Genomic DNA, 25819 nt, shown 5'->3' on the forward strand with positions numbered 1-25819 from the left:
AAGGACATGTGCTGGAGGGGACAAATTATAATGCAGTGGGAACGCCGTCAGCCAATGGCCTTTGAGATGCTGGCCCACTTTGGGCATGATCTTGGGTACTATATATGCAGGGGTAGGGGTGTGAGCAAGCCCCTTGGCTGCTGGATTCAGTTCCTGTTCCCCGCTTATGCAGAGGACTGCTGATCTGTGAGTCTACCCCTAAAGAAAGAGACTTTTATTATACTCCATTCTGAGCTAGTGTGGGACAACTTTATTATAATCGATTACACCTGGTGTCTACATCGGTTGAAGCAGGGTAGAGCACGAACCCAGGACAGCTCAGAAGGTCTGCGACCCTGGCCCACATGGCTTAAAACCTCTGCACCTGAGCAACATGGCAATTTCCCGCAGCCCACCCGCCCACGCAGCTTTTCCGCTTACAAATTGACTTTGTAATTCCGCTTACAAATTGAATTTGTTTGGATTCGCAGCTTGCAAGCTCTGGGCTCCTTGATGTTCGGGACACCAAAAAAACCTCTCCGAGTATGGAATTAATTGCTCTTAACCCTATAGTATTTAAGCCGCCACTACAGCAGATCCAAGGGAGACTGTTCACAGGGTCACTCACTGATCCATCTCTCTACCATAAGCCCGCAACCACGACACCTGCTGGCCAACAAAAATTATTATACCTTCAAAATTTACTAAAAACTCATAATGGTTAATAAATAAATTTAAACATTGTATAATGGCAGACAATTTCACCACCCAGAAATTTAATAATCTTTTCTTCTTTCTACTCTAGATGGTATTCTACAAGGATTATGTGGTTTTTCTGGTATGCCCATTTTTGTGATAATGGGACTTAGCCTTGTTCTTCATGTTATATCCTTACAGAAATGGTTTGATAACAAAGTCAAGAATGAGGCACTTTTAAAAATGATATAGTCTTTGCAGACTAATAATGAACAGCTAGCTGACAGGGTTTATACTATTGAAAACCAAAAGTTAGCTGAGAAAAATTAATACCATTAAAAAAGATAACGTTAATTTGACAAGCAAAATTCAAACCTTACAATAGGGTGCTAAAATTATCTAAAAGAATTCATACTGTTAAAATTGACAATTAAAATCTGTCAAAAATTATGATAAGTTAGCAGATAGAGTATCTTTCTAGGAAAATGGAAATGTTCTTGTTTCCACAGAAGAAGAAAAGCTATGGATAACACCAAAATTAATAAAGATTCAGTTTGAAAAAGAGAACCCTCTTGAGAAAGAAATGACAGCTCATCTACAGAGGTGGCAATCACGACACTAGCTCATACAGTACTTGTATCAACTGCCAAACTATTTTTCAAATGAGTTAAACCACCTTAGGTTCCCACCAGAACTGTATAAGGACTCCAATTTCTCTACATACTGTGTTGGCTAAATGAGACTGGCCCCCAAAGGCTCATGTATTTAAATAGTTGGTCCCTAGTTGGTGGAACTGTCATGGGAAGGATCAGAAGGCCTGGCCTTATTGGAGCTGTGTCATTGGAGGTGAGTTTTGAGGTTTCAGTTTTGAGGTCAGGCCCAGTCACTCCCTTTCTGCCTCCAGCTCTCAGATTAGGATATAAGCTCTCAGCTCTGCACTGCACCATGAGTGTTGTCTGCCGTCTTGCTCCCCACCATGGCAATCATGGACTCATGAGTGTGGTCACACTCATCATTAGAGTCACCCTAAAAGTAATGACAAAGGAATTCCTGAAGTTCAGAGCTTCAAACCACCCACACACGTTATCAATTTGAACTTTTTAAAAAAGAAGCGCCAAATGCTTGGGCGATCAAAGGGAGTTTACATCCAGAGGGAGCTGCAGCTTCGTGATGGACAGCAAATCATGGGGTACCCCGTTTAGGTATGTTCTCAGTAAAGAAGTCGAGTTTATATATGGAATTTGTATGAAAGCTTAAAAGGAATTTGGTCAGGGAGAGTTTCTACGCCCGGTCGCCACTACAGTCGCCGCACTGGGCCGGGACGAGTGAGCGGCTCTTAGCGCTCAGGGAGCCCGCCAGAGACTCAACTGGAGGGGCGGGATCCGCGGAGTCATGATGAAGAACCTGATAAAGAAACTCGCCGGCTGCAAAGAAGAACGTAATGAGAAAGAAGGAGCAAACACAAACAACAACAAAAACAGGCGTTGTTACTGTAATCAGAGTCGCGGCCAGGCTCAGCGGTAATTTCCCTGAGAACTAGAAGAGTCGGACAAGGGCAGCCCTGCACGACTGACGGACAGTTCCCTAGCCAGCTCCGCCTGGACCCGCCCACTGCCTTGCTCTCGCGCGGTCTGAATTCTCGTCCGCCCGCACGGGCCGACGGGAACGGCGGCCGCACTAAAGAGGGCCGACATGGCGGCGGCTGCAGCTTCGCTTCGCCGGTCGGTGCTGGGTCCCCGGGGCGTGGGGCTTCCATGCGCAAATGCTCCGGGCCTGCTGGGCGGCGCGCGGTCCCGGCCTCTTCCATTACGGACACCGCAGGTGAGTACTGGCGCGGGCCCTGGCCACCGCGCGCCCCTCAGCCCTGAAGGTCACGGCGGGGAGGCTCCGGGCGCGCGCCGGCATCGGTCCCCCACGTACCTCCTACGACTCGGCAGGGTCCCCGCTGACGGTTCGGCGCACTCGGGAAGCCAGGCTGGGTGCCCACGCCTCGGAGCGACAGGGCACGCTGGTCTGAGCCCAGGGTCCGGCTGTGGTGGGGTCGGGACGGGAGATTCCTACGAAGGGATGCCCAGAACGACTCCCGAAGCCAGCTGTCTAGACCTGGCTGATGGCCTGAAGTGACCCCAGCCTGACCTCAGCCGGCTGCGGGTGACCTTGGTCTGCTGCCGCACTCTTGGTCACTTATGCCTGTCTCCCGGTTCATGGTCCGAGAGCATTCTTCATCTGCTCTATAAGGCCGAGCTGTGTCTGAGTCGGCTGCACTGAGGGATGTAGCAGACAGTGGGCCTCTGGCGCTCTGCGGGCGGTGGCTAGTGCTGGGTGGCTGAGCGGAAGAGATGGGCGCCCATTCAGATCCCCAGGTGGGCGGGTGGGGTCTTGGCAGGTGCTGAGCGGGGCTCTTGCAGGCAGTGTCCTTGTCCTCGAAGTCTGGCCCCTCCCGGGGCCGGAAGGTGATGCTGTCAGCGTTGGGCATGCTGGCGGCTGGGGGTGCAGGGCTAGCTGTGGCTCTGCATACTGCCGTGAGTGCCAGTGACCTGGAGCTGCACCCCCCCAGCTACCCATGGTCTCACCGTGGCCTCCTCTCCTCCTTGGACCACACCAGGTGGGTGTGTAGCGGCGGGGTTGGGGGTGGACATTTCTGGGTGAACGGGAATCTTCAGTTTCTCTCATCCTTTTTCTCTTTAGCATCCGTAGGGGTTTCCAGGTATACAAGCAGGTGTGCTCTTCCTGCCACAGCATGGATTATGTGGCTTACCGCCATCTGGTGGGAGTGTGCTACACGGAGGAGGAAGCGAAGGCGCTGGCTGAGGAGGTGTGGGCCAAGAGAAGGTGGAGGATACAGGGATTGGGGCTTCTACTGTAAGGAATTGAAGGACTGTGATGGAATTCTTGGTGGCAGGTGGAAGTCCAGGATGGTCCTAATGAGGATGGGGAGATGTTCATGAGGCCAGGGAAGCTGTCTGACTATTTTCCAAAACCATACCCCAACCCTGAGGCTGCCAGAGCTGCTAACAATGGAGCCTTACCCCCAGACCTCAGCTACATCGTGCGAGCTAGGTACATGGGCTGCCCTTAGTGCAGGGCTGCAAACAGGGAGGGAAATTAGCCTTGTGTTAAGGACTGAGCCACGGGTCTGCTTCTAGGCATGGTGGTGAAGACTATGTGTTCTCCTTGCTCACTGGATACTGTGAGCCCCCCACTGGGGTGTCATTGCGAGAAGGCCTGTACTTCAACCCTTACTTTCCTGGCCAGGCCATTGGTATGGCTCCTCCCATCTACAATGAAGTCTTGGAGTATGATGATGGTGAGTGTCCTTGACCATGGGCCCTTTCCTATTCCCAGCATGCTTCCCTTATATTCCTGGGTCTAGAGGTCTGCTCCCCTCTTACCTGCAATGTTTGTTGACTGTACATATCTAAAAAGGCTTTGGGAACAACTTTCATAGTCCTGTAGGGTTCCTATCCCTTTAAAGCCTTGTAATGGACAGTCCCTGCCTCTGTGGAACACAGTGCACAGAGCGTTGTCCTGGATTAGCACAAGCCCCCAAAGGTAGCTCTCACCATTTGTCCTTGGCCCAGGCACCCCAGCTACCATGTCGCAAATAGCCAAGGATGTCGCCACCTTCCTTCGATGGGCATCAGAGCCAGAACATGACCATCGGAAACGCATGGGGCTCAAGGTGAAGGGTTGGGCAAGGGTCACAGTGGGCATAGGGAAATGGTCTTTCCTGTCTACCTTTTCTGAACTTGCTTTGTTCCCAGATGTTGTTGATGATGGGCTTGCTGCTGCCCCTGACCTATGCCATGAAGCGGCATAAGTGGTCAGTCCTGAAGAGTCGAAAGCTGGCATACCGGCCACCCAAGTGACCCTGTCCAATATCTGCTTGTCATCTTGCCTGAACAAGCCCTCAGCAGTCCAGGAACAGTCCTAGGCCTTTTTAGGCCTAGCCCCTTTTCATCTGATACATGGAAATGGGGTAGGAGACCAGACTCTTGCTTCTGATCTTCCTTCAGCCCTCGTGGGAATAAATTAAGTTTCTCAACATACACATTTTAGCTATTCAATGACTGAAACCCAAACCTCCAAGGAGCCCTGGGACCCATATTTCCCTGCAATATTGTTTCCTTCCTTATCCAGTATCTGGGCATTATAAATGTGGGTCAGAATGCAAAAATTGGCTGCTAAGAGCAGTACCATTCAGACTAGAGAGATTCAGTTTGCAGCAGTCACAACTCCAGTCCCAGGGGATCTGAAACCCTCTTCTGGCCTCCAAAGGCACTGCGTGAATGTAGTGCAAAGGTGTACCTGTGGCAACAACCACTGCTCTACCCCCAGTCCCAAAATATTTTATTTCTGAAAAAGCAGCACTGCACTGTTGAACAGAGTGGCTGTACCTTGGCAGAGCTAGAAAGGGGGTCCCGCTTCCACATTGATGGCAGCAGGGAACCTTCAGATTTTCAGCAAGACCTAGAGCAGCATCAGTGGTGGAGCAGTGCTATCTGGCAAGGAGGGGAGGGCAGGGAGGAAGTTCTCAGAAACGTTGAGTAGCCAGGCAGAGGGGATCTGGGATGTCTTAGTCTTGGCTGGACAGATAAAAGGGTTGTGCTGGAAATATATGTGGAAGTGTCTGGTATTTATCAGGGAATGACACCTAGTAGTCTCCGGGGCAATTAGGTAGTACATCTAGGCCAAACTGGCCATGACTAGATTCATAAAGCGTTGGCACTTCTATTCATAAAGAGCGGTGACAGATGGTTGTCAGGATCACAAAGGCATGACCTGGTAATGAGACTCATGACTCGCAGTGCTAAAGCATCCCTGTGGTGAAGCAGAAATGCCCAGTCCCATTGCTGGTTTCATACTGGCTGAAACAGCTGAAAATAGTGATTGGACTATAGGAGGATTCAAGAAGGGCAGCAAAGGGCCAGGGTTAGTGAGAGGAACTACTAGCAGATTAGCAGTCTGAGGAGCCCCTGTAGGCTTGAAGGCTCTGGAAAGACCCTAGTACCATGATCTGTGACCACTGGAACTTTAGTCTAAATCTACCCTTGTAGTCTCCTGGTTGTGGTTTGGGGAGCTCCATCTGCAACTGAGGGGCAAAATCTGTTTCCTTGCTCCCAGGCAGCTGTACTAGTGTAACTCTGTACCAAGACTAGGACACGGGCTGGTTCTTGTGTGTCTTTAATTACTGGCTTGTGGCCCTTGTTCCTTAACACTGCATCTCTGTCCCCAACAAACAGAGGTCCCCTGCGATATTTGAGTGGTGGTGGTTCAGGGACTTGGGTCTGTGACTGGATGGCCATGGTCTTTGTAACCTGGGGAAGAAGATAGGTTATTTCTATTTGTTCTATATTGTATCCCCTCATCCCTACCCAACCTCTTGTACCTTTGGTGTCTTCTAGGTGGAAGCTGTAGTAAGGGGATCCCAAGTACAGGGCCTTTGGGTGCTACACATCTCACAGCCAGGGCGGTTGGAGGCATTGATGAAGGTGCAGGAAGGGCAAGACCAGCCAGACTGGGAATATGGGAAGACTGTTGATGCATCCCAGCTCCTTCCAGCGCCCACAGCTGCCCATGTCTAGCCCACTCCCAGAGGCTCTGGTTATTTGCCCACCTGAGGGGGATTTGGGAGACTGGAGCTGGTTGGCTGGAGGGTATGAGGCTGCTCCAGTGACTGAGGAAACAAGCATCCTAATTTCCCATCCATCTTGGAATGTTGAGGGCTATGTCCTGTGACAGAGGAGAAGGCTCAGGGCCATCTCAAAACTACACCCCCACCTCTCTTACCACCATTAAGAACTAACCTGAAGCTTCTCGGGGGGCTGAGAGCAAGTAGAGAAAAGCAGGATCCCCATCTTGTGAGATCCCATAGGAAGCAAGGCTTCGTTCAGGCACACATAGGCACCGCCCAATGACCCAGCGCTGCACAGCTGGTGGGAAACCGAACTCTGAGAACACCTGAGGCCAGAACATCAGGGCCAGGCAGTGTTACCCAGGATCCATGCTATACATGTAAGATTCCCAATGCCCCATGCTCACCTTTTCTTGGAGGGCTGCAATGGAGCAGTGTGGGTGGATCTGCAGTGAGACATGGGCAGACGCTGCAGAGGACAAAACAGATGTGGCATCTTCAACTGTGACTTGCAACCTATGTCAAAATGTAGATCAGAGGATTGGACAGTTAACCTGGAAGGGTCAGGAGGGCAGAGTAAGCAATGCAAGATCAGGCCCTACCTGATGGGACCTGGTGGGAACCAGGCCTCCATGAGCTGGACATTGAGAGCCACATGATGCTGTGCCAGGATTGCTGCCACATGGGCTGCTTCTTTCTCATCTCCATCTGCAATGGCCTGGGCCAGGCGTGTAGCCAGCTCTTCTACGAGTAGAAAAGACAACTATCACAACCAGACACCAGCCACAGCTCTCCAAGTCCCTCCAGTCTGTCCTTACCTTTTTTCAAGTTTCCAGAACTGTGAAGAAGATCCACCTCAGGTTGGGTTGCTTTAGGTATTTGGGCCACAGAAGAACATGGTGGAGAAAGGGGGCACATTTCTGGGGCTGGGGCTTGGCTGCCATTGCCTAAGAGAGAAGATACGGAGTAGGCTAGTGGTCTCTGTCCTCAGGATTTTAGAACCTTTGCGTTCTCTGCCTGACCGCACTATCCTTAGGCCATAATTCAGGCTAAGCCTTCCTCTCCCAATCTTGGCCCTCAAAACAACAAAAACTCTAAGCTGGACAGAGATGGATCAACATTTCAGAGCATCTGGTGCTCTTGCAGAACACCCTGGTTTGGTTCCCAGAAGCTAGCAACCACCTGTAACTCCATTCCAAGGGATCCAATGACCTGGCCTCTGGGGCACCAAGTACACAGTGGTACAAACACACACAGAGAAAATATTCATATGTAAAATTAAAAGAAAAATCCTCAGAAGTCCTGCCTGAATTCTGGTACCAATGCTATATCTGGTTCATCCTTGGTATCATTTATTTTAATTTATTGAAAAAAACTATTCTCATTTTACCTATCAATTCCAGTTCCCACTCCCCTTTGTATCAAACTTTATGAACCCTCTGCCAGCTGGTCCCACCTGCGCATCTCCTGTTTAGCAGAATCAAACCAACCCCTCAGATGGGGGCTTGCCACTTCCTGCCCAACAGCAGACCTGTAGTCAGTCACCCCTCTCAGTACCCTCAGGGAGTCTTTCTTCTGGCTCTCTACTACACTGTTTGTCCTGGCAGCCTTACAGAACTGAATATACTGCTGTTTCTACTATCTCCTGAAAGCCACACTGCAATAAGGGATCCCCACCCAGTCATGATAGCTCCCATAATTACCTATGGCCCTTGATACCCTGAACCATGTCACCACTGAGATGGGTAGAGCTTTTCAAGCACTTTGCCTGAATTCTGAAGGTCACTTGCACAAGTTTCCCTTGGAGAATTTGTACTTCTTGCATTTTGGGCCATGAAACTTAAGCCATATTCTTTTAATTTCATTTTCTCGAGAAGACTTTAGACCTTATTTCTTTTGGTTATTTACTTTTTTGTTTGATTGTTTTTTGAAAGAGTCTCTACATAGCCCTGGCTGTTCTGGAACTATGCAGATTAGGCTGGTCTTCAAACTCAGAGAGATCCACCAGTCTCTACCTCCCAAGTGCTAGAACTAAAGATGTATGCCAGCATACCCAAGGAGACCCTATTTTAAGTAGCAGCCTTCCCTCCCAGCTTTCTCATTCCTTCTACCATCTAACTGAAGTTTATTTATTCTAGAAATTAAAGTTCTAAGGAGAGCAAATTAGAAGTTTGAATCATAATAAAGTGCCCACAGGCTGGAGAACTGGATCAGTGGTTAAGAGCACTTGTTCCACTTGCAGGGAACTGGGGTGCAGTTCTCAGCAACCACATGGAAGCTCACAACCATCTCTAACTCCAGTCTCTGGGGATCTGATGCTTTCTCCTAACCTTTAAGGACACTAGGCATGCACATGGTGCAAAGACATGCATGTAGAAAAAAGATTCCAGAGGTCCTGAGTTCAATTCCCAGCAACCACATGAAGGCTTACAACCATCTATGAGACCTGGTGCCCTCTTCTGGTGGGCAGGCATACATGAAGACAGAACACTGTATACATAATAAATAAAGAAAGAAAGAAAAAGAGGGGCTGGAAAAATGGCTCAGCCGTTAAGAGTACTGACTGCTCTTCCAAAGGACCCGGGTTCAATTCCCAGCACCCACATGGCAGCTCACAACTGTCTTGAAAATCTGGTTCCAGGGGACCTGACACCTTCACACCAATGCACATAAAATAAAAAATATAAATAAATTATAAAAATTTAAGAAAAAAAAAAGAAAAGAAAAAGTGCCCAGGAAGGTCCAGGAGAGAGAGCTCAGCAGGTTAAAGTACTATTTTGTTTTGTTTTGTTTTGAGACAAGATTTCTCTGGTGTAGTCCTGGCTGTCCTGGAACTTACTCTGTAGACAAGGCTGGCCTCAGAGATCCTCCTGATTCTGCCTCCCGAGTGCTGGTATTAAAGGCCTGTGCCATGCCATCTAGCTTAAAGTGCTTTTCATATAGGAAGAATTTAAATTCCCCCAAACCAAATAAAGCCAAGCTTGGAAGTGTGTGTCTGTAACCCCAATGTTTCTATAGTAAGATGGGGAATAGAGACAAGAGAATAAGCAGAAACTTCATGGGGTTAGGGGAACTAGTCTGGTTAGGGAAACAGGAGAGACTCTGTTTCAAACAAGATGGAAAGTGAGGACTAACACCCAAGGTTGTCCTCTGACTTCCATACATGCCATGCACATGTATGCCTGTACATACACACACACAAAGGAAAAAAAGAGTTCCACAATTGGGTAGTACACATCTGTAACAACACTTTGGGTACAGAGGTAAGTGGATCATTGACAGTTCAAAGTCAGCTTGGGCTAGATAGTGAGTTTGAGATCCACCTGGACTACATACTTGTCACTGTGAACAGTCTAAAGCAAGGGCTACATAAACATATCCGGTAAATAAATGACTTGAAGGTCTTCCTCAATGCTGAGTTACCCCTGCCCCTCAAGCAGTTTTTCCTCAGGTATTATTTGTAAACTGCCCTATATCTCCTTAGGGCACTGGCTATATCAGTGGTTCTTACCCTATGGGTCACCTAAGACCACTGGAAAACACAGATTTACATTATGACTCATAACAGTAGCAAAATTACAGTTATGAAGTAATTTTATGGTTAGAGATCACTACAACATGAGGAACTATATTAAAGGGTAGCAGAAATAGGAAGGTTGAGAACCACTGGTCTACATGCAAGGCCTTCTTTTCTCTATGCTTCCCTCTCAGACTTAGGCTGACCTCTCCAGAGCCCCAGCCATGTCAGTGCTTTCCCAAGCAGGCACTGTGTACAAGCCTCACACTAACTGGTCCCTCTATCTCCATATTAACCACTAATTCTTCCATTTTAACAACCATAAAACCTATCTAATTTCCTCTCCTAAGGTCCCCGGGTCTTCTTTCTAACCTTGGCTACACCGCTCTATATGACTAGAGAAGTCTGTCTTTAGTAGCACAGACCTGAACCTGTTATTTTTCCAATGAGCACAATGTTGTTCTTGAACTTTCGGCCCTGCAGCAGGGCTTGCTCTTCCTTTTCACACTTGTCTGGTATTCCAGGTGTCAGCTCTTGAACCTCTCATTTTCTCCACTTTATTCCTCTTGGAAGCCTTCCTAGATGCCCAGCTTCTCCCATCACTGTCCCTACCCACGACTAGGAGGCCTGGACTTCTTCAAATGACCACTTATTTCATGACACTGACCATTTTGTCCCTCCGCGGTGGCATCTCGCACCAGTGCTGCCCACTGCTGTGCTTCCTGGGAGTTGAGGAAGTGCACACTGAAGGTTCCAGGCCCTCCCGGCGGAGGCTGCAGCTCGTGTTGGTTAGGTCCACGCACGGTATAGCAAATGGACTCCAAGGGCCATTCTAAACTGACCTGAAAAGAGGGAGAGTATGCTGGGTCAGTGGTTCCTCATCTTTAGCCAAGATCAAAGGAAAAGGAAACAAGAGGTCATTTTTACCGTCCTAAGCCTTTCTTTCCTGTTATCGTACCAATTTCTCATGAGAGTTTGTAAAGCATTAACCCCATTTTCACAGACAAGCAAAGAAAAGTAACTGCTTAAAGGCAGTTGACAGGGGAATGGAGACGCTTGACTCCGCTGTCCCGGCCCACACTCACCGCCCCTGGCCCGGTGCCCAACAGCCCCAGCCGGAAGCGCCCAGGACGCTCAGGGTCGGCGCTTAACTGCAGCCTCCGTAGCTGCGCCTCGGTGTCGTGCCCGGCGCCCAGCGGTCTCACCGCGGCCTGCACTGCCAGTAGCACCGCAGGCGAACTAGGGTTTGCAGGCGCTGCAGCCCCGCCGGCGGGCGGCGCCATATCTGGTGCGGCGGAGTTCTGACCCTCCGAGAGCGCTTCCGTGATACAGAGCTGTCGAGCGCTTCCGCCGACCAGAAACTCGGGCTATGGGCCTAGGTTCCGGATGCGCCAAGCGTGGAGAACACGAAAGCCCCAGGGTCGCGCACTACCTGAGCTTGACCACCTGCTGTGCTCGGGGATAGAGAAGGTCCAATTTCCAGGCACGCTAGTCACGTTTGAGCTGGGCCCGGGGACAGTGTCAGAGACCAGACACCGGTCACAAAATGAAGGATGGACTTTTCTCAAAGGTTCGCACGGGCGATAGCCGCTGTCCGACGTAAGGCAACGCCAGTACCTGGCAGGAGCAGGGCGCCAATCCACACAAACACACACCAGACGCTTGGAGACTCTGTTCCACCCTGGGAAAAGGGTTGCCCCCCCCGAGGGCGGGGCGGGACTGCCCTAACCAATGAACACTAAGAGGGGAGGCGGGTTCGTAAGCGAGGGCGAGACAGACAAGCTACACAGCCAGTAGAAGTGGAAGATAAGGCTGAGTGGCGGAGAATTCCCCCAATTGCTTGTCGCGGTCTGGATCCTGAGGTCGGAGCGGACCATTCAGAGGAGTGGGGCTGGGCCTGTCGGCCGCTTGTTGTAGTCGGGCCGGGGGAGGCGGAGGTCGCTGTTTCGTTCGCTGTCTGGTGCGATCTGTGGCGGTCCGCGGCAGGTCAGTCGCAAAACCGAGTGCTGCAGGGGGGCGAGGCTATGTCGCGGCTGCAGCCCGTATGGGCCGGCAGGGCCTGGAGTAACGGGACGTCGCCGCGAAGCTTCTTCCCCCGGATACAGTGCGGCCCGAGTGGAGGCCGCGGCGCCGCCCTCCAGTCCTGAGGAGCCCGCGCCGCGCGCAGCCCGTGCCGTCGTCATCTCAGCACCGACGCTAAGCAACCCGGCTAGTCTGGCTTGATCTAGCCCATTCCTAGCAGGTGGGTGTCCGCCTTGTGCTCCAAGCGGTCCCGGATTGCGGGAACCACAGTCCCAGGCAGGGCTCGCGCCTGTGCACTGCCTCATGGGACTTGTAGTTTTGCCGCTGCCTAGCCCGAGCTCCTCTCTTGGTGCACTGCCTCCTAGGGCTTGTAGTTTCCTCTTACGAATCCGCTGGTGCCTCTCTGCTCCCGGGGCGGCAATGCCAGGAGACTGCTGGACTGAACCTGCAGAGGCGGTAGGGCCGCCCTATGCAGTTTGGCGTACAAAGAGAGAATTAGGCATAATTGCAAATGGAACTGAAGAACTCATGGGTTTCCTCTTCTCGCCTGGAAACAGCGAAACAACCCATAGAACTGGGGAAGAAAGCCCATACAGGTGACCCTCAGGTGCCCGGTTCCGAACCAGATTACAGGTTCTTAGCCTGAGTGAGACCCTTAGTACAGTCTGAGGGTGTCTACAGAGTGCCGATTTGGGGTAGGGAACGTCGAGAGAGGGATTTTCCAATACTTTCAGAGTGAGCAGAATACAGGGTGACTCTCTCAACTCCCTCCCCCCACTCCCAGCCAGCTCCAGGACTCTTGTAGCATGTAGGAGGAGTTGGAGTTAAGCTGGACCCTGGTCTTGCCATCCTCAGGTAACAGGATCATTTCCCTGCCAATGCTGAGTGTTCAGGGGCAGGTAAGGGGAAGGCGAGGAGCTACCGGATGGACTCAGCCAGACCCAGCTGCAAACAGTGCTCAACTAGTGGGTGGGAAGGCTGCAGGCAGAGCCTTGGGAGCTAGGTAGCCAAACCTGGCTTCCCACATTCTCAGGTAGCACTGCACTAGTCCCTCTGGCACGAGAAGCCCCCGCCCAAAGGACATGAAGCTACTGGAGAACTCCAGCTTTGAGGCCATCAACTCGCAGTTGACAGTGGAGACTGGAGATGCCCATATTATTGGCAGGTGAGGCTGGAGGCTCTGGGGATCAGACTCTCGGAGGCCACCGTCTTAACCCCTGAGTCAACTCCTTGGGGTCAGCGTGCTCCATGATCCTGCCTGCATTTTGTAGGATTGAAAGCTACTCGTGTAAGATGGCAGGAGATGATAAACACATGTTCAAGCAGTTCTGCCAGGAGGGCCAGCCCCATGTGTTGGAGGCACTGTCCCCACCCCAGACTTCAGGCCTCAGTCCCAGCAGGTAAGCTGAGGAGCCTACCTTGGGGATGTGTGGAATGAATGGTGGGCAAGCCTGACATTTATCTCTGTTCAGACTCAGCAAGAGCCAGGGCGGCGAGGATGAAAGCCCTCTCAGTGACAAGTGCAGTCGCAAGACGCTCTTCTATCTGATTGCCACACTCAATGAGTCCTTCAGGCCAGACTATGACTTCAGCACAGCCAGAAGCCATGAATTCAGCCGGGAGCCCAGCCTTAGCTGGGTAAGGATGGGAAGAGGGACCCAAAACCTTGTAGTCATGACCATCGCCCTCCCCACTTTGAGTAGATGCTTGGGTTCCACCTGCCGCCCTGGCCCCTTGTCATCCCTGTTGTAATCCGCCGTAGGTGGTAAATGCCGTCAACTGCAGCCTGTTCTCTGCTGTTCGGGAAGACTTCAAGGCCCTGAAGCCACAGCTGTGGAATGCGGTGGATGAGGAAATCTGCTTAGCCGAATGTGACATCTACAGGTGGGCTCACATCTTTGCAGGTATACATGGCAGGGTGTGTGGCAGAGAGAGCCTCATCCCTCTGCTTTCCTCCTCCTTCAGCTATAACCCAGATCTGGACTCAGACCCCTTTGGGGAAGATGGAAGCCTCTGGTCATTCAATTATTTCTTTTACAACAAGCGTCTTAAACGAATTGTCTTCTTTAGCTGCCGCTCCATCAGGTTGGTACCATTGCCACCTCCCTTTCTCCAGCCCCCTATTCCTTAACTGGGTCTATTCTCCCTGAGAAGGCCTGGGTAGCTGGTCCTAAGACTGGTATCTCTCTCCCCACCCAGTGGCTCTACCTACACACCCTCAGAAGCAGGCAATGCACTGGACTTGGAACTGGGAGCAGAAGAGGTTGATGAAGAGAGTGGACGTGGAGGCAGTGAAGGCAGGGCGGAGGAGACCAGCACCATGGAGGAAGACAGGTGTGGTGGTGGTGGAGGCTACTGTCATGGCTTCGAACTCTAGAGCCTGGAGTGGGTGGGGAAAATCAGAATTCTCTGCCTGGTCTGAGTGGTACCTCCTGAAGTCCTACTCTGTGCCAACTTCTGCCTAGGGTTCCAGTGATCTGTATGTGATGCGGAAAAGCAGAGGTCTCAGCTTCATCCAGCTTCGACCAATGCCTGAACTTGTCTACCTACAGAGTTCCAGAGCCTCCCCAGATGCTGGCTACACCCTGGCACTGCCGCCATCCTGGCGCTGCCCAAGTCTATATCTGCCTAGCCCTTTGGTTTCAGCCTGTGGACGTCCACTCATCCCTGCAGGCTCTTACTGCCCATGCTGTGGCTGGATTAGACAGCACAGGGCTGGATAGAAAGTGACTGCTCTGCACCGCCAGCCTGCCACGGACAGGACAGCTGGATCACAGAATTTATTTTTGTATTTCTTACTGGGCCTGTACACTCCAGCTCTAAGGGCCAGAGACTTGAGGCCCTGTAAGCGGTGCCCAGTGTTTTATGGGGTCTGGTCTTGGGCCAGCCCCTGGTGCCCACTTTTGTCCCCCACCTTACGAGGTGGGCCACATGCACTGAGTGTCACTTTGCTGCAGCTCATTCATTTCCAATAAAAGTTTCTGTGACTTCGAAGGAACAGGGGAGTGTGTGGGGGCGGGGCCTGCGTCGTGGGGCGGGGCCTGCGTCGTGGGGCGGGGCCGGCAACCTCTGGTATCTTAGCAACAGCTACTGCCTTTCCGTTATTTAGTCTCAAGAGCTGTTAAACCTCGTACCTCTGAGATTGTCCATGGTTGACATGGAGGACATGTTAGACGCAAGCAACCTCTTTCCATCAGAGGGCGACAATGCGGTTCTGGACACAGACGTGTATGATCAGGAATGCTGTGATGTCCCAGATCCTGGGGTGCTCTCAGAAAAGAATGGTGAGGGCACCTACCATTGTCCAGGCACCCTACTAGGAGGCAGATGTTTCTCAGACTTTTGTTCAGTCCCAGAAGTGCCCTGGACAGTCCCTGACCCATCATGTCTCTCAGAGGAGGGCTCAGTGATGCTTCCCACCTCCAGGGTTAGGGCACAAGGCTATAGTGACACCACATCCTCCACTGACTTACAGAATTGGGTCTGGATGAGCCACCACCGGTCCTGCAGCTCTTTACAAATAGCCAGAGGTGGCGGAAAATGACACTGAAATCCCGAGCCCGACTGCTGTGGCTGCATCTACGCACATACCTCCATGACATTGTAGAAAAGGTGTGGCTCTTTACTAGGTTTCTAGCTGGGCTCTTCCCTAAAGACACTGGGCACCAATTCCACTGGTCCTTTCGAGTCTCCCCAGGCAGATGAGCTCAGGCCTCCACTATTCACATGCATGTCTGTGTACTCTGGCCTGCAGGAGAAAAGAGCAGAGTTGCGAGTCACTCGGATGACACACGGACTGGAGCCACTGCGTCGTCTGGAGGTGGCAGCTGGCCTGTGCTCAGTAGTGCAGGACCCAGTGGGTGGACGCTTCATGGTACTAGATGGTGAAGGTTACCTGCATCAGTATACCAAGGATGGCTGGGCGCAGGCAAAGCTGCAGGCGCCTGTGGTACTTAATGGGCTAGTGACTGTGCCTGGCCCTTTGGGAGAAGTTGGCCGCTTTGTAGGCTGGGGCCCAGCTGGACTGGCCATATTAGGGCCAGATTTCCACCTGCTCTGGCTGAGCCCGCCACAGGAGAACAAGACACTGGGCCAGGAGCCTCTGTGTTGCTTACCAGTGCCCAGCCTGGGACTGTTACTTGTGGCCCAGGTAGGAGGCAGACTGGAGCTCTGGAAGTTCCGTTCAGGGGGTCGCCGCCTGGTGTCCTGTGGCTCACCTTTGCAACCACCGCCAGGCTTGTCTGGCTCTCTCAAGAGGCTGGCTCTAGGGCCGGAAGATGACCAGGGCACCCAGCATTGCTTTGCTGCCTATGGCTCGGCAGTGCTCACTTTTGATCTGGACGCCTGGACGCTAATAAATGTGTGCCAGGATCTGCATAAAACGTGAGGGGAGTCCAGGGACGGGATGGGAGGCAGATCCCTTAAGGAGAGCCAATCACTTTGTGGGCTATAGGACCCACAGATACGACTGTGCTGAATCCACTGGGCTTCCCATTCTCTTATGTCTAGCATCATCTCAGACCTGGAATACTGTGAGGAGGCAGAAGCCATGGTGACAGCTTCCCGGGACAGTACTGTGAAGGTGTGGGAGGCTGACTGGCAGATCCGGATGGTGTTCGTGGGCCACACAGGTGTGCCACAGCCAGGCAACTCTTGCAGCTCTTCTCTCTCATCCTGAGCTTGCCCTCCTTCAGGGTTGACTGAATCCCAGGAATGCCTCCTTAAGCTATGATGTGCTAAAATGACTGACACCTCTCCTGCAGGCCCAGTGACAGCTATGACAGTGCTCCAGAACACCTCGCTGGTAGTGTCCGCCTCACAGGATGGGACGCTTCGCACATGGGACCTGAGGTCCGCAGCTCAGGTGGGAGAGGTAACACTGGGTTGCTGGAACCAAGACATATTATTTGAGAGAGTGAGCCGTTTGCTGGCTCCTGCAGCTCCTGGCTGGTCGGTGCTCTCTCTGTGCTCAAAAAGTGTGGAGCTGTGGCGTGTGTGTGACCTCTATTCGCCTTTAGCACAGCTATCCGCTCCAGTGCTCCACCTACAGGTAGCGCCAGTGCTACCTGCACCAGTTGAGCCGGCTCTGCCTGCTCGCCTTGTATGCACTTGTGCAGATGGATCGGTCTACCTGGTGTCAGCTGCTACGGGACGAACTGTGAGTTCACTGCTGCTGGAACCGAAGGACTGTGCTGCTGGGGTGGTTTATTGTTTGCCTCGAGAAGCACTGTGGGTGTTGACACACTCAGGGCACCTACTGCGCGTCAATGCAGCACGCTGCCCCATGGTCGTACTGCACCGCCTGTGTCCACCTCCACCCCCAGCGCCTCAGCCCTGCTGTCTGCACCTCTACAGCCATCTCACAGACCCTCGTAGTGCGTTCACTTGCTGGGAGATTGTGCGCCAAAATAAGGGCGACATGCTCCGCAGTGCCATTGCCTGGGCCTGGAAAAATAAGAACAGGTGGGCACTACAGCTGTCTGAGGCTGGGTTAAGGCAAAATGTGACTGACTTGGTGACAGAGCCTTGACCAACAGCCTCCGTCACTTCTCACAGATACTTACCAATGATGGGGCACTCAAATGGCACACTGTCTGTACTGGATTGGCGCACATCAGTGACAGTCTTTTGTACAGAAGCACACAATCCAGGACCAGTGACTGCTATTGGGTCCACCTGGAACAGCATTGTTACTTCAGGTCAGTACCTTCTCTCCCTCAAAGACAGCCTGGGAGCCCCTGCACCTTCCCAAAGTTCCAACCCTGGTTCCTGCTACCCAAAGGTGGCGATCTGACAGTAAAGATGTGGCGTGTGTTCCCGTATGCCGAGGAGAGCCTGAGCCTGCTATGCACCTTTTCCTGTTGCCACCCAGCGGTAATGCTCTGTGCTCTGGGCAAACGCATCACTGTAGGCTTTGAGGACCCGGAGAGCGCCACCTATGGCCTGGTGCAGTTTGGCCTGGGTGACAAAATGCGCTGTGACCACCGGCCACAGGATGACCCAACGGACCACATCACTGGTGAGGACAATGAAGCAAAGGTGAAGCTTATGTCCTTATTCTCAACTACTTCCTTCCTAACTTTAGTTCTGCCCCTAGGCCTATGCTGCTGCCCTACCCTCAAGATATATGCATGCTCCAGCCTGGACTGTACCATCCGAATCTGGACCTGGGAGAACCGCCTGCTGCGGTGTGCTGGGGCTCTTTAGTGTGGGGGCAGCTAGTGGCTAAAGGATAGCCAAAGGGTTTTCTAACCTCTGTTTTCCATTAAAACTCCGGGGCTGGACTGAAAGGGACAGGGTCTTGTCCCTGTCACTGCCTCAGGTTCCAACTCCATGAAGCAGGCCCTAGACTCTTGGCACTCTTGCAGGCTCCTGCAGTTGGATGGTCCCCCTCAGGCCCTGGCCTTCTCCAACAATGCTGGAGACCTGGTACTCGCGCTAGGTTCCCGCCTCTGCCTGGTGTCCCACAAGCTCTACCTACCTACATCCTATCTGGTTGAGGTATACAATCAGAGTGGTCAAGGTGGGACTGGCCGCTGTACACACATGGTGCTGGGGAACAAAGCCCTTCCTGCTTCTTCAGAAATTGTGTCAGAAGTCCCCTGATGTGGTGAATGACCCTCCACTGCCGCTGAACAGCCAGAAGCCACTGACATCCACCCAGCTGCAGAGGCTTGCCAGCCTACATGGAGCAGCCAGCCTCAGGTCTGCCGGGAGGGTTACTCAGCTACTGTGGAGGGTTCTACCCAGTCCCTGGTGGGGGGGGCAGGGTTTGCAGAGCTGTGTGTCCCCAGTGTGAGTTCTTTGCATTCCCAAGTCCCTCTGGTATTGCTACATCTCAACCCAAGAACCTTTTCTCCTGGCTGGTCCTTACTCTAGCTTCTAACCCATTCCACCAGTAATGCCCAGAGTCTCACCTATGCCTGCTTCTATCTACAGTGTGACCTTGCCCTTCACCCATCACCAGACAGCAACAATTCAGCAGCCAGTGTTAAAGGAGGTAGTGTCGCACCTGACTCATTGCCTGCCCAGTGCCCATCCATGCTCCATATTCATTCTCAATCCACGACCTCTCAGCCTCTGGCCTGAACTCTCATGGTTGCTTTGGGCAGTGCATGGCAAGTCTTCAAAGAAGCAGGGGCTGACCACTGATCTCCACTTCAGGACTTGAAGGATATCATAGCCCGGGATCGAGACCTTCAAGAACTGAGGCAAGGACTGGTGGTCCCGGCACCCAGGCCCCAACTCTCCTGGAAGATGCGCCAGGAAGCCTTTGACAGTTACTTACATCTGATCTATGGTTCTGACCTGCTGGTAGGTATGGGATCAATCCCAGGCCCTGTCATAACCTTCACCCTATTTGACACAGACTTCATGTTTGTTTGTTTGTTTGTTTTTTCCTGTCCCAGGACATAAAATCTAAAGGGGAGTCCCTGCAGTGGGGCACTGCAGGCTTCATCACAGAGAAAGAGACTCAGGACATGGGGATCCAGCCAGGAGCTGCTACCAGTGGTGGGCAGGCTACATTAAGCACTGAAGTTCAGCCAGTGTCCCCACCTTCAGCCTTCCAAACCCCAGGAGCCCCAGGCAGGCGCTTTGCCCGCCCTCCCCGAGTCTCCTTGCCTATTCCACCCACTCACCGGACAGTGCATAGCCAGGCATCCCAGGTGAGGCCTTCTTCCCTTCCCATAGCCACCCATGTCTGACACTGTGGTCCCTGCCCCAGCTCCTTGTAATTCCTTGTGTACCCTAGCTTCTAGCACGTTCCTCGCTGAGCTGTGAGCTGGGCCTCAGTTTGGATCTGCAGCTGCAGTGGGATACGTTTGGAGGGAAGATCATGGACCTGAACACATCACCTGATTACCTGAAGCACAGGGTGAGGGCCCCTATTCAAGGGCGGTTTGGGGGGCTTGGGTGGCTGTGCTCTGTTCTTACTCCCTGTCCTTCCCCAGGTTCCACTGTTGCTGCACAGAAGGCCCAGAGATCCTCTCTCAAAACTAGGGGGCTTCTTTCCTGCCACCATACAGCCCTACAGGGTGATACCCACTCCTCCTTTCTCCCAGAGGTGGCCTCTTCCTGGGGTCACTCTTTGCATATCCTACCTCCCTTGGCTGTAAATCATTGTGTCCCAGTCTGACTTAAGGTCTATGCCTACCTGGAGCCTAGGGTCAAGACTTAAGAACCCTGTACCTCTGCCGGGCGGTGGTGGTGCACGCTTTTAATTTCCAGCACTCGGGAGGCAGAGGCAGGCAGATCTCTGTGAGTTCAAGGCCAGCCTGATCTACAAGAGCTAGTTCCGGGACAGGCTCCGAAACTACAGAGAAATCCTGTCTCAACAACAACAACAGAAAGAATCCTGTACCCCTGTACCTCTCCATTCTTGCCAGTTCTGGTGTGGCACATTCCTTGTTGCTTTCTAGGATTAGGCCCAAATCAAGGGTTCACCACCAGTGGTTGTTTCTGCATACACTGTCCCCTTTAGGAGCGCTACATTCCCTGTAGACTTTTTCTGAAAGACCAGAGATCTTGTGCTCCAGGAGAGCACAATCAAGTGGGGTCAGTCCCTCCAGATCCACCATCTTGCCATATTTGGTCACACTGGGCACCCAGGCAGGCCCTAGCCCCTTGCTTAGCACATACCAGGCTCCTGTTCAGGTGTATTGTTAGCCCTTCCAACTTGGGGAGGCCTCTCTCCAAGTTTCTTCCTTCCCTGTCCCCTCTGAAAATGGTTTCTATAGACACCCCTGTTTTAGGTTAAGTTCCCCAGAGAACATGTGTGTGGTTAGTGCTCACCAGGGACCAACCACCTCTATGTTCCTCCTTCCATTTACAGTTCATATCCCCCAGATTACCTTGTATTGGGTTTCCCAAGCTAAACTGTCATTTGTGTGTTGAGAACACAAGCAAGCTACCAGTCTAGTCTAGCTTGTGGTGGCCCGTGATTATGGGGGTGCCCCCTGGTTATGTCCTAGTGATTCTCAACCCAATCTGTTGCCCTCTACATCTAGAAACGCACTCAGCCCATCAGTTTTCCTGGCTGCGTGCCCAACTCTGTGATACTGCGGCAGATGTGGTTGCGTGCAGAGGTCAGCTGCCTTGGCTCCCTACAAGAACTCACCCAGGACAAATTCAAGGCAAGAAGTGGAGCTTGGGGTTAGCAGGGTGGGCCCTGCTATCTCCACAGCCTGCCACATGTTCTCTCTTGTCCCTCTGTAGTCACCTGGAAGCAAGGATGACCAGTGGCTAAAGCGCCGAAAGCATTCTACTGGCAGGTGGCGAAAGAAACTGATCTATTGGCTTCAGAGGTCACGTAAGAGAGGAGAAGGAGAGGACAATGAAGAGGAGGATGAAGAGTTGGAGGAGATGGACCACATCTCCTCTTCTTCAACTTCTGAACAGCAGTCAGAACTCTGGGAAGCAGACATTCATGTAGGCACTCTAGGATCTCACGAAGGGGAAGATTGGTGCTCAGAGATGGGTTTGAAGCTTCTTTCATTTTCCTTAGAGTTCCACGGAGTTGCCCACAAAACCTCAACCTGAAGTCGTCAAGCCCAAGACCCAAGTGGTTTCCCACCATCACCACCATGGGCGCTCACTCTTGGAAGAGCGCTATGGGCATTTGCCCAAGTTCCTGCATCATTTTGTTGTCCAGAACTGGTTCAAAAAGCTGTTCCCTCTCTTTACCCTGGAGGTTAGGAGACTCTGGGAAGCTGGGAAGCCCAGGCTGGGCGTGGGGGAAGGAGTGAAGGTAGGGGCTACTCCACATGCAGAGTGGAGTTAGGGATGGGCAGGGCTTCAGCAAATCTTCCCACAGGCCTATCCAGAGATGGGCACCATAGAGGGCTTGGCTTCGATGTTTGTGGACTTCCTGCAGCAGGCTACCTGGGCAGAAAGAGTAAATATTCTAAATGCCCTACGGAGGCTGTTTCCTGAGATGAGCAGTGATCTGCGCAGCCGGCTGCAGGCCAAACTCTTGTACTTGCTCAACCAAGACCAGCCCCCTAGCCTCCAGGTGAATCCCTCCACAGTACCCCATATCCTCACCTACTTCCAGAATCAACCACAGTTCCCTAGTGCCAGCCTACTCTTGAGCCTAGGACAAGATTCAGAAGCAGTTTGTGATGCTGGCGCTGCAGCTGCTCCTGGCCTGCACCCTGGAGGTCTTAGATGTGGTTTTGGAGATCCTGACCTACTACCTCTACTCACCAGCCAGTTGTCAGTGAGTTGAGCTCCTGCTGGGTTTGCCCTACCAGCTTGGGAAGACTTGGATTAAGCCTCATCCACCTGTTCCAGGCAAGAACTCAGGAATCTGCTGGTTGCACTGGGCCTCCAGGACCCACAGGGCTTCCTATTCAAGGAGTTGGCGGTCTGGGCTGAGAACTTCAACCTTGACTCCAAGGCCAATATACGCATACAATGTCAACAGAAGCTGGAGGAAATTAGTCTTCAGGTCTGGTGGGCCAAGCACTGGGTGACTCACCTACCTGTTGCCTTCTTCTGAGGTCTCCCAGAAGATCATGGGTGCCCATAGGAATGCCCCGCTGGGTTTTCACCAACCAGAATATTTCTTGAAAACTCTCTACACAACAGATGGCTTTACTGGGATGGAAGAGGCTTTACTGGGATGGAAGGGGCTTTATTGGGATGGAAGGGGCTTTACTGGGATGGAGGGGGCTTTACTGGGATGGAGGGGGAGGAGGGGCTGGATGAGGCACCCTCTCCCTGGGGCTAGGACTCTAGCTGAAGGAAAACTCAGAGATACAGGGGCTAGAGAGATGGCTCGGTGATTAAGAGCACTGACTGCTCTTCCAGAGGACCCAAGTTCAATTCCCAGCACCCACATGGCAGCTCACAACTGTCTGAAGATCCAGTTGCAGAGGATCTGACACCTTCACACCTGTGCACATAAAATAAAGCTAAACAAACCATAAATATTAATAAAAATTAAATATTAATTATTTATTAATATTAATTAAAATAGTAATAATATCATATCAATATTATTATATTATATTAACTTTGATATAATGATGTTATTTTAATTAATTTTAATATAATATTATATTAATATTAATATTAATAAAAAATCAGAGATACGGTCCTTACTCCATGGGCCACTCTCCTCAGATGAGTAACTTGGAGCAGTCTGCAGCCAGTGCTTCTATGGAACCTCTCAGGGAGGTCTCCTCGCAAGCCTCCCTTGTCTCTGGGGCACTCTTGAGCACCCCTTGGCTACCCTCCCGAGCATCGGAAGTCTCCTTGCGTATTCAAGAGCTGATGGTGTCACCTGTGTCTTCACTTTTGGAGCCCATGTTATCATCCATGCTAGATCTCCAGACTGCAAGCATTAAGACACATTCTCGCATGCGGTCAAACAAAAGAGTCCTCGCTGATACCCTGCAGGCCTTCTGTTCTGTGTCTCAGGACAACTTGCATGTTCCTGTGCCCACTGCAGTTAAAAAAGGGCCACCGCCACTGGAGGAGACAGATTGGTCACACTCTCAGATAGTGGACCTTTTTTATATTGATGTGCTTAATTTCTTCTGTGAGAAGCACCGGACACAACAGCAGAACTTGCTGGAGGAAGAGGAAGAGGAGCACTTACATGCCTTACGCTTAAGCCAACTACGGCCCAACATTGTGGTGCGGCCGCCCCGGGATCGCTGGTGCGCATTACTGTGGGCTTGTCAGGTTGACCCTGCATAGGCTGCAGAGGAAGGTCTGATTGAATCCTCTTCCTTCTTCAGGCTCTATCCCATTTTTCGGCTACAGGAGACCAAGCAACAAAGCTTTGGGATGTTTCTTAGGCGTGAGTAGACACAGGGGTAAGAATTGAACCCTAATGCCCCCGCCCCAACTCAACCTCAGCCTACAGCTTCACTCTCCTGCATCCAGGCTCCCTGCATCCAGGTCACAGGCTGTACCGCCAGGGCCTACTGGCTCGTGATGGCTCCCTTCGGGTGCTGAAGCTGCCACTGCCACGAGTGGAGTTGCAGCCTTTTCCCCCAGGTTGGCCTGCACCCCCACGGGCGCTGCCCCCACTGCTCCTCCAACCTACACTGCAACGCTACTTTCTGCCCCAAGACACAAGCCCTAACATCTACAGATAGTCAAGGTTCCATGGTCAAGGCCCAGTCCTACCACCTTGGCAAATAACATTACCATGTTTGGTCTGAATTAAAAAAAATATATACATATATATATATTTATTTATTTACTTATTGTGTGTATATATACATGTTCACTTGTGTGCAAATGAACATATGCATGCATGCTTTTGGAGGCCAAAAGTTGATATCAAATTTCATTGTTTTACATCCTATTTATTTGTTATTTAGTTAGTTAGTTAGTTAGTTAGTTACGGTTTTTTGAAACAGGGTTTCTCTGTGTAACAATCCTGGCTGTTCTGGAACTCACTTTTGTAGACCATGCTTCCATCGAACTCACAGAGATCCGCCTGCCTCTGCCTCCTGAATGCTCGGATAGAAGACCTATTTTTATTTTTATTCTTTGTTGTTTTGTTTTGATTTTTTAAACAAAAGTCTTTCTGCATAGCCCTGGCTGTCCTGGAACTCAGAGATCCACCTGTGTCTGCCTCCTAAGTGCTGGGATTAAAGGCATGTGCCACCACGCCTGACCCTATTTAATTATATAAGAGTGTTTTGCTTGCATGTGTGTACCAAGTAGATCTCAGCAGTAAGATGTCTGCAACAAGTACACTAATGACTGAACCAGATGACATTTAAGGAAAAGGAGTCAGGTGGAACTTGTGCCCAGTTTGATACCCTCTTCCCTTTGTTCTCCAGGCCCAGAGGTGAGAGCTGTTTCTCTCTCTTTCTTTGTAGGCTTCTGTTTTTATGGTTCATATGCTGTTCTGGTTAGTTTTTGTTTGTTGGATTTTTTTGTTTGTTTTTCAAGAGAAGGTTTTTCTGTGTAGCTCTAGCTGTCCTGGACTCACTCTTAGACCAGGTTGGCCTCCAACTCAGAAATCTGCCTGCCTCTGCCTCCCAAATGCTGGAATTATAGACATGTGCCACCACTGCCTGGCTTTTTTTTTTTTTTGTCAACTTTATACAAGCTAAAGTCATTTGAGAAGGGGGAACTTCAACTGAAAAAATGCTCCCACCAAACTGGCTTGTGGGCAAGCCTGTGGGCAAGTCTATGGGGCACTGTTCTAGATTAATGATTGGTGTGGAAGGGCCCAGCCCACTGTGAGTGGTGCCATTCCTGGGCAGGTGGTCTTGGGTTGTTTAAGAAAGCAGTCTGAGCAAGCCATGAGGAGCAGCACTCCTCCACGGCTCCTGCTCCAGTTTTTACCTTCAGGTTCCTGTTCTGACTTCCCTAAGTGACAGACTATGACCTGAAAAGTTTAAATGAAACCAACCCTTCCCTCCCCTTAGCTGCAATTCTAGATGGCAGTCCATCGTTGTGAAGAAGTCAGGGCAGCAAGAACCTGGAGCAGCGAGTCACATTACACCCACAGTCAGGAGCAGGCAGCAAAGACTCATGTATGCTGGTGCAAGTCTGCTTTCTCCACTTTTAGAAAATTCAGGACCCCCTCCCTAGGGATTGGTGTCACCCACAGCGGGCAAAGTCTTTCCATTAATTCAGATATCCCCCCCACAGACATGTCCATAGGCCAATTTAATGTAGACAGTCCCTCATTGAGACTCCATTTCTAGGGGACTCTATCTGTGTTGTTATCAAAGTCAACCATTCTAAGAAGGTTTTCAGTTTTGTTTTGTTTTGTGAGACAGTCTCATTCTATAGAACAGGCTGACTTCAAATTTATGATATTCCTGCCTCAACTTCTTGAGTAGTGAGATTAGACATGAAACACTATACCTGATTTATTTATCCATCTATGTTTTTATTGGTATCTATTAATTATACATAGGTTTTGGATATCCAAACTCCAGTCCTTGAATGCTTTTAATCCCAGCACTTGGTAGGCAGAGTCAGGCAGATCT

General features: G+C 51.2%; 4 protein-coding genes across 8 annotated transcripts; 3 read left to right on the plus strand and 1 right to left on the minus strand.

Moving 5' to 3' along the window:
- Window positions 1–2336: 2336 nt before the first annotated feature.
- Window positions 2337–4724, plus strand: Cyc1 (cytochrome c1). 2 transcript variants are annotated; one of them, XM_048454547.3, is made up of 7 exons: window positions 2338–2496; window positions 3084–3280; window positions 3364–3490; window positions 3578–3735; window positions 3822–3982; window positions 4257–4357; window positions 4440–4724. In XM_048454547.3, the coding sequence occupies exons 1-7, from the start codon at window positions 2368–2370 to the stop codon at window positions 4542–4544; spliced, it is 978 nt and encodes a 325-aa protein (XP_048310504.1). In that variant the 5' UTR covers window positions 2338–2367; the 3' UTR covers window positions 4545–4724. The 2 variants fall into 2 exon arrangements, with proteins under 2 accessions (XP_085534418.1, XP_048310504.1); XM_085678292.2 differs by having other exon boundaries at window positions 2337–2496; window positions 4257–4724.
- Window positions 4725–5843: 1119 nt separating this feature from the next.
- On the minus strand, window positions 5844–11110 carry Sharpin (SHANK associated RH domain interactor). Of its 4 annotated transcripts, none has more exons than XM_087898885.1 (9): window positions 10913–11110; window positions 10495–10669; window positions 7129–7257; window positions 6913–7054; window positions 6718–6779; window positions 6483–6608; window positions 6293–6408; window positions 6065–6193; window positions 5844–5993 (listed from the first exon to the last, which is right to left on the minus strand). In XM_087898885.1, the coding sequence occupies exons 1-8, from the start codon at window positions 11108–11110 to the stop codon at window positions 6077–6079; spliced, it is 1065 nt and encodes a 354-aa protein (XP_087755011.1). In that variant the 3' UTR covers window positions 5844–5993; window positions 6065–6076. The 4 variants fall into 4 exon arrangements, 3 of the variants coding, with proteins under 3 accessions (XP_087755011.1, XP_048310502.2, XP_087755012.1); XM_048454545.2 differs by having other exon boundaries at window positions 6483–6636; window positions 6718–6826; XM_087898886.1 differs by lacking the exon at window positions 10913–11110 and adding an exon at window positions 10755–10879 and having other exon boundaries at window positions 6483–6636; window positions 6718–6826.
- An 820-nt stretch (window positions 11111–11930) lies between these two features.
- Window positions 11931–14843, plus strand: Maf1 (MAF1 negative regulator of RNA polymerase III). Its single transcript, XM_048454548.2, has 8 exons — window positions 11931–12069; window positions 12883–13014; window positions 13121–13249; window positions 13322–13487; window positions 13612–13733; window positions 13815–13934; window positions 14049–14183; window positions 14315–14843. The coding sequence occupies exons 2-8, from the start codon at window positions 12932–12934 to the stop codon at window positions 14334–14336; spliced, it is 777 nt and encodes a 258-aa protein (XP_048310505.1). The 5' UTR covers window positions 11931–12069; window positions 12883–12931; the 3' UTR covers window positions 14337–14843.
- A 75-nt stretch (window positions 14844–14918) lies between these two features.
- Window positions 14919–24479, plus strand: Wdr97 (WD repeat domain 97). The gene is made up of 24 exons (XM_048454552.3): window positions 14919–15133; window positions 15325–15461; window positions 15604–16232; window positions 16359–16480; window positions 16613–17312; window positions 17406–17548; window positions 17632–17868; window positions 17947–18037; window positions 18218–18350; window positions 18433–18554; window positions 18789–18849; window positions 19014–19163; window positions 19259–19516; window positions 19603–19725; window positions 19802–19885; window positions 20858–20983; window positions 21066–21278; window positions 21355–21540; window positions 21664–21861; window positions 21947–22068; window positions 22143–22299; window positions 22977–23515; window positions 23597–23658; window positions 23745–24479. Exons 1-24 carry the CDS (start codon window positions 14998–15000, stop codon window positions 23957–23959), a joined length of 4944 nt encoding a protein of 1647 aa, XP_048310509.3. The 5' UTR covers window positions 14919–14997; the 3' UTR covers window positions 23960–24479.
- Window positions 24480–25819: the final 1340 nt, after the last annotated feature.

This window comes from Myodes glareolus, chromosome 19, assembly GCF_982192425.1.
Source record: "Myodes glareolus chromosome 19, mMyoGla1.1, whole genome shotgun sequence".
NCBI classification, from domain to species: Eukaryota; Metazoa; Chordata; class Mammalia; order Rodentia; family Cricetidae; genus Myodes; species Myodes glareolus.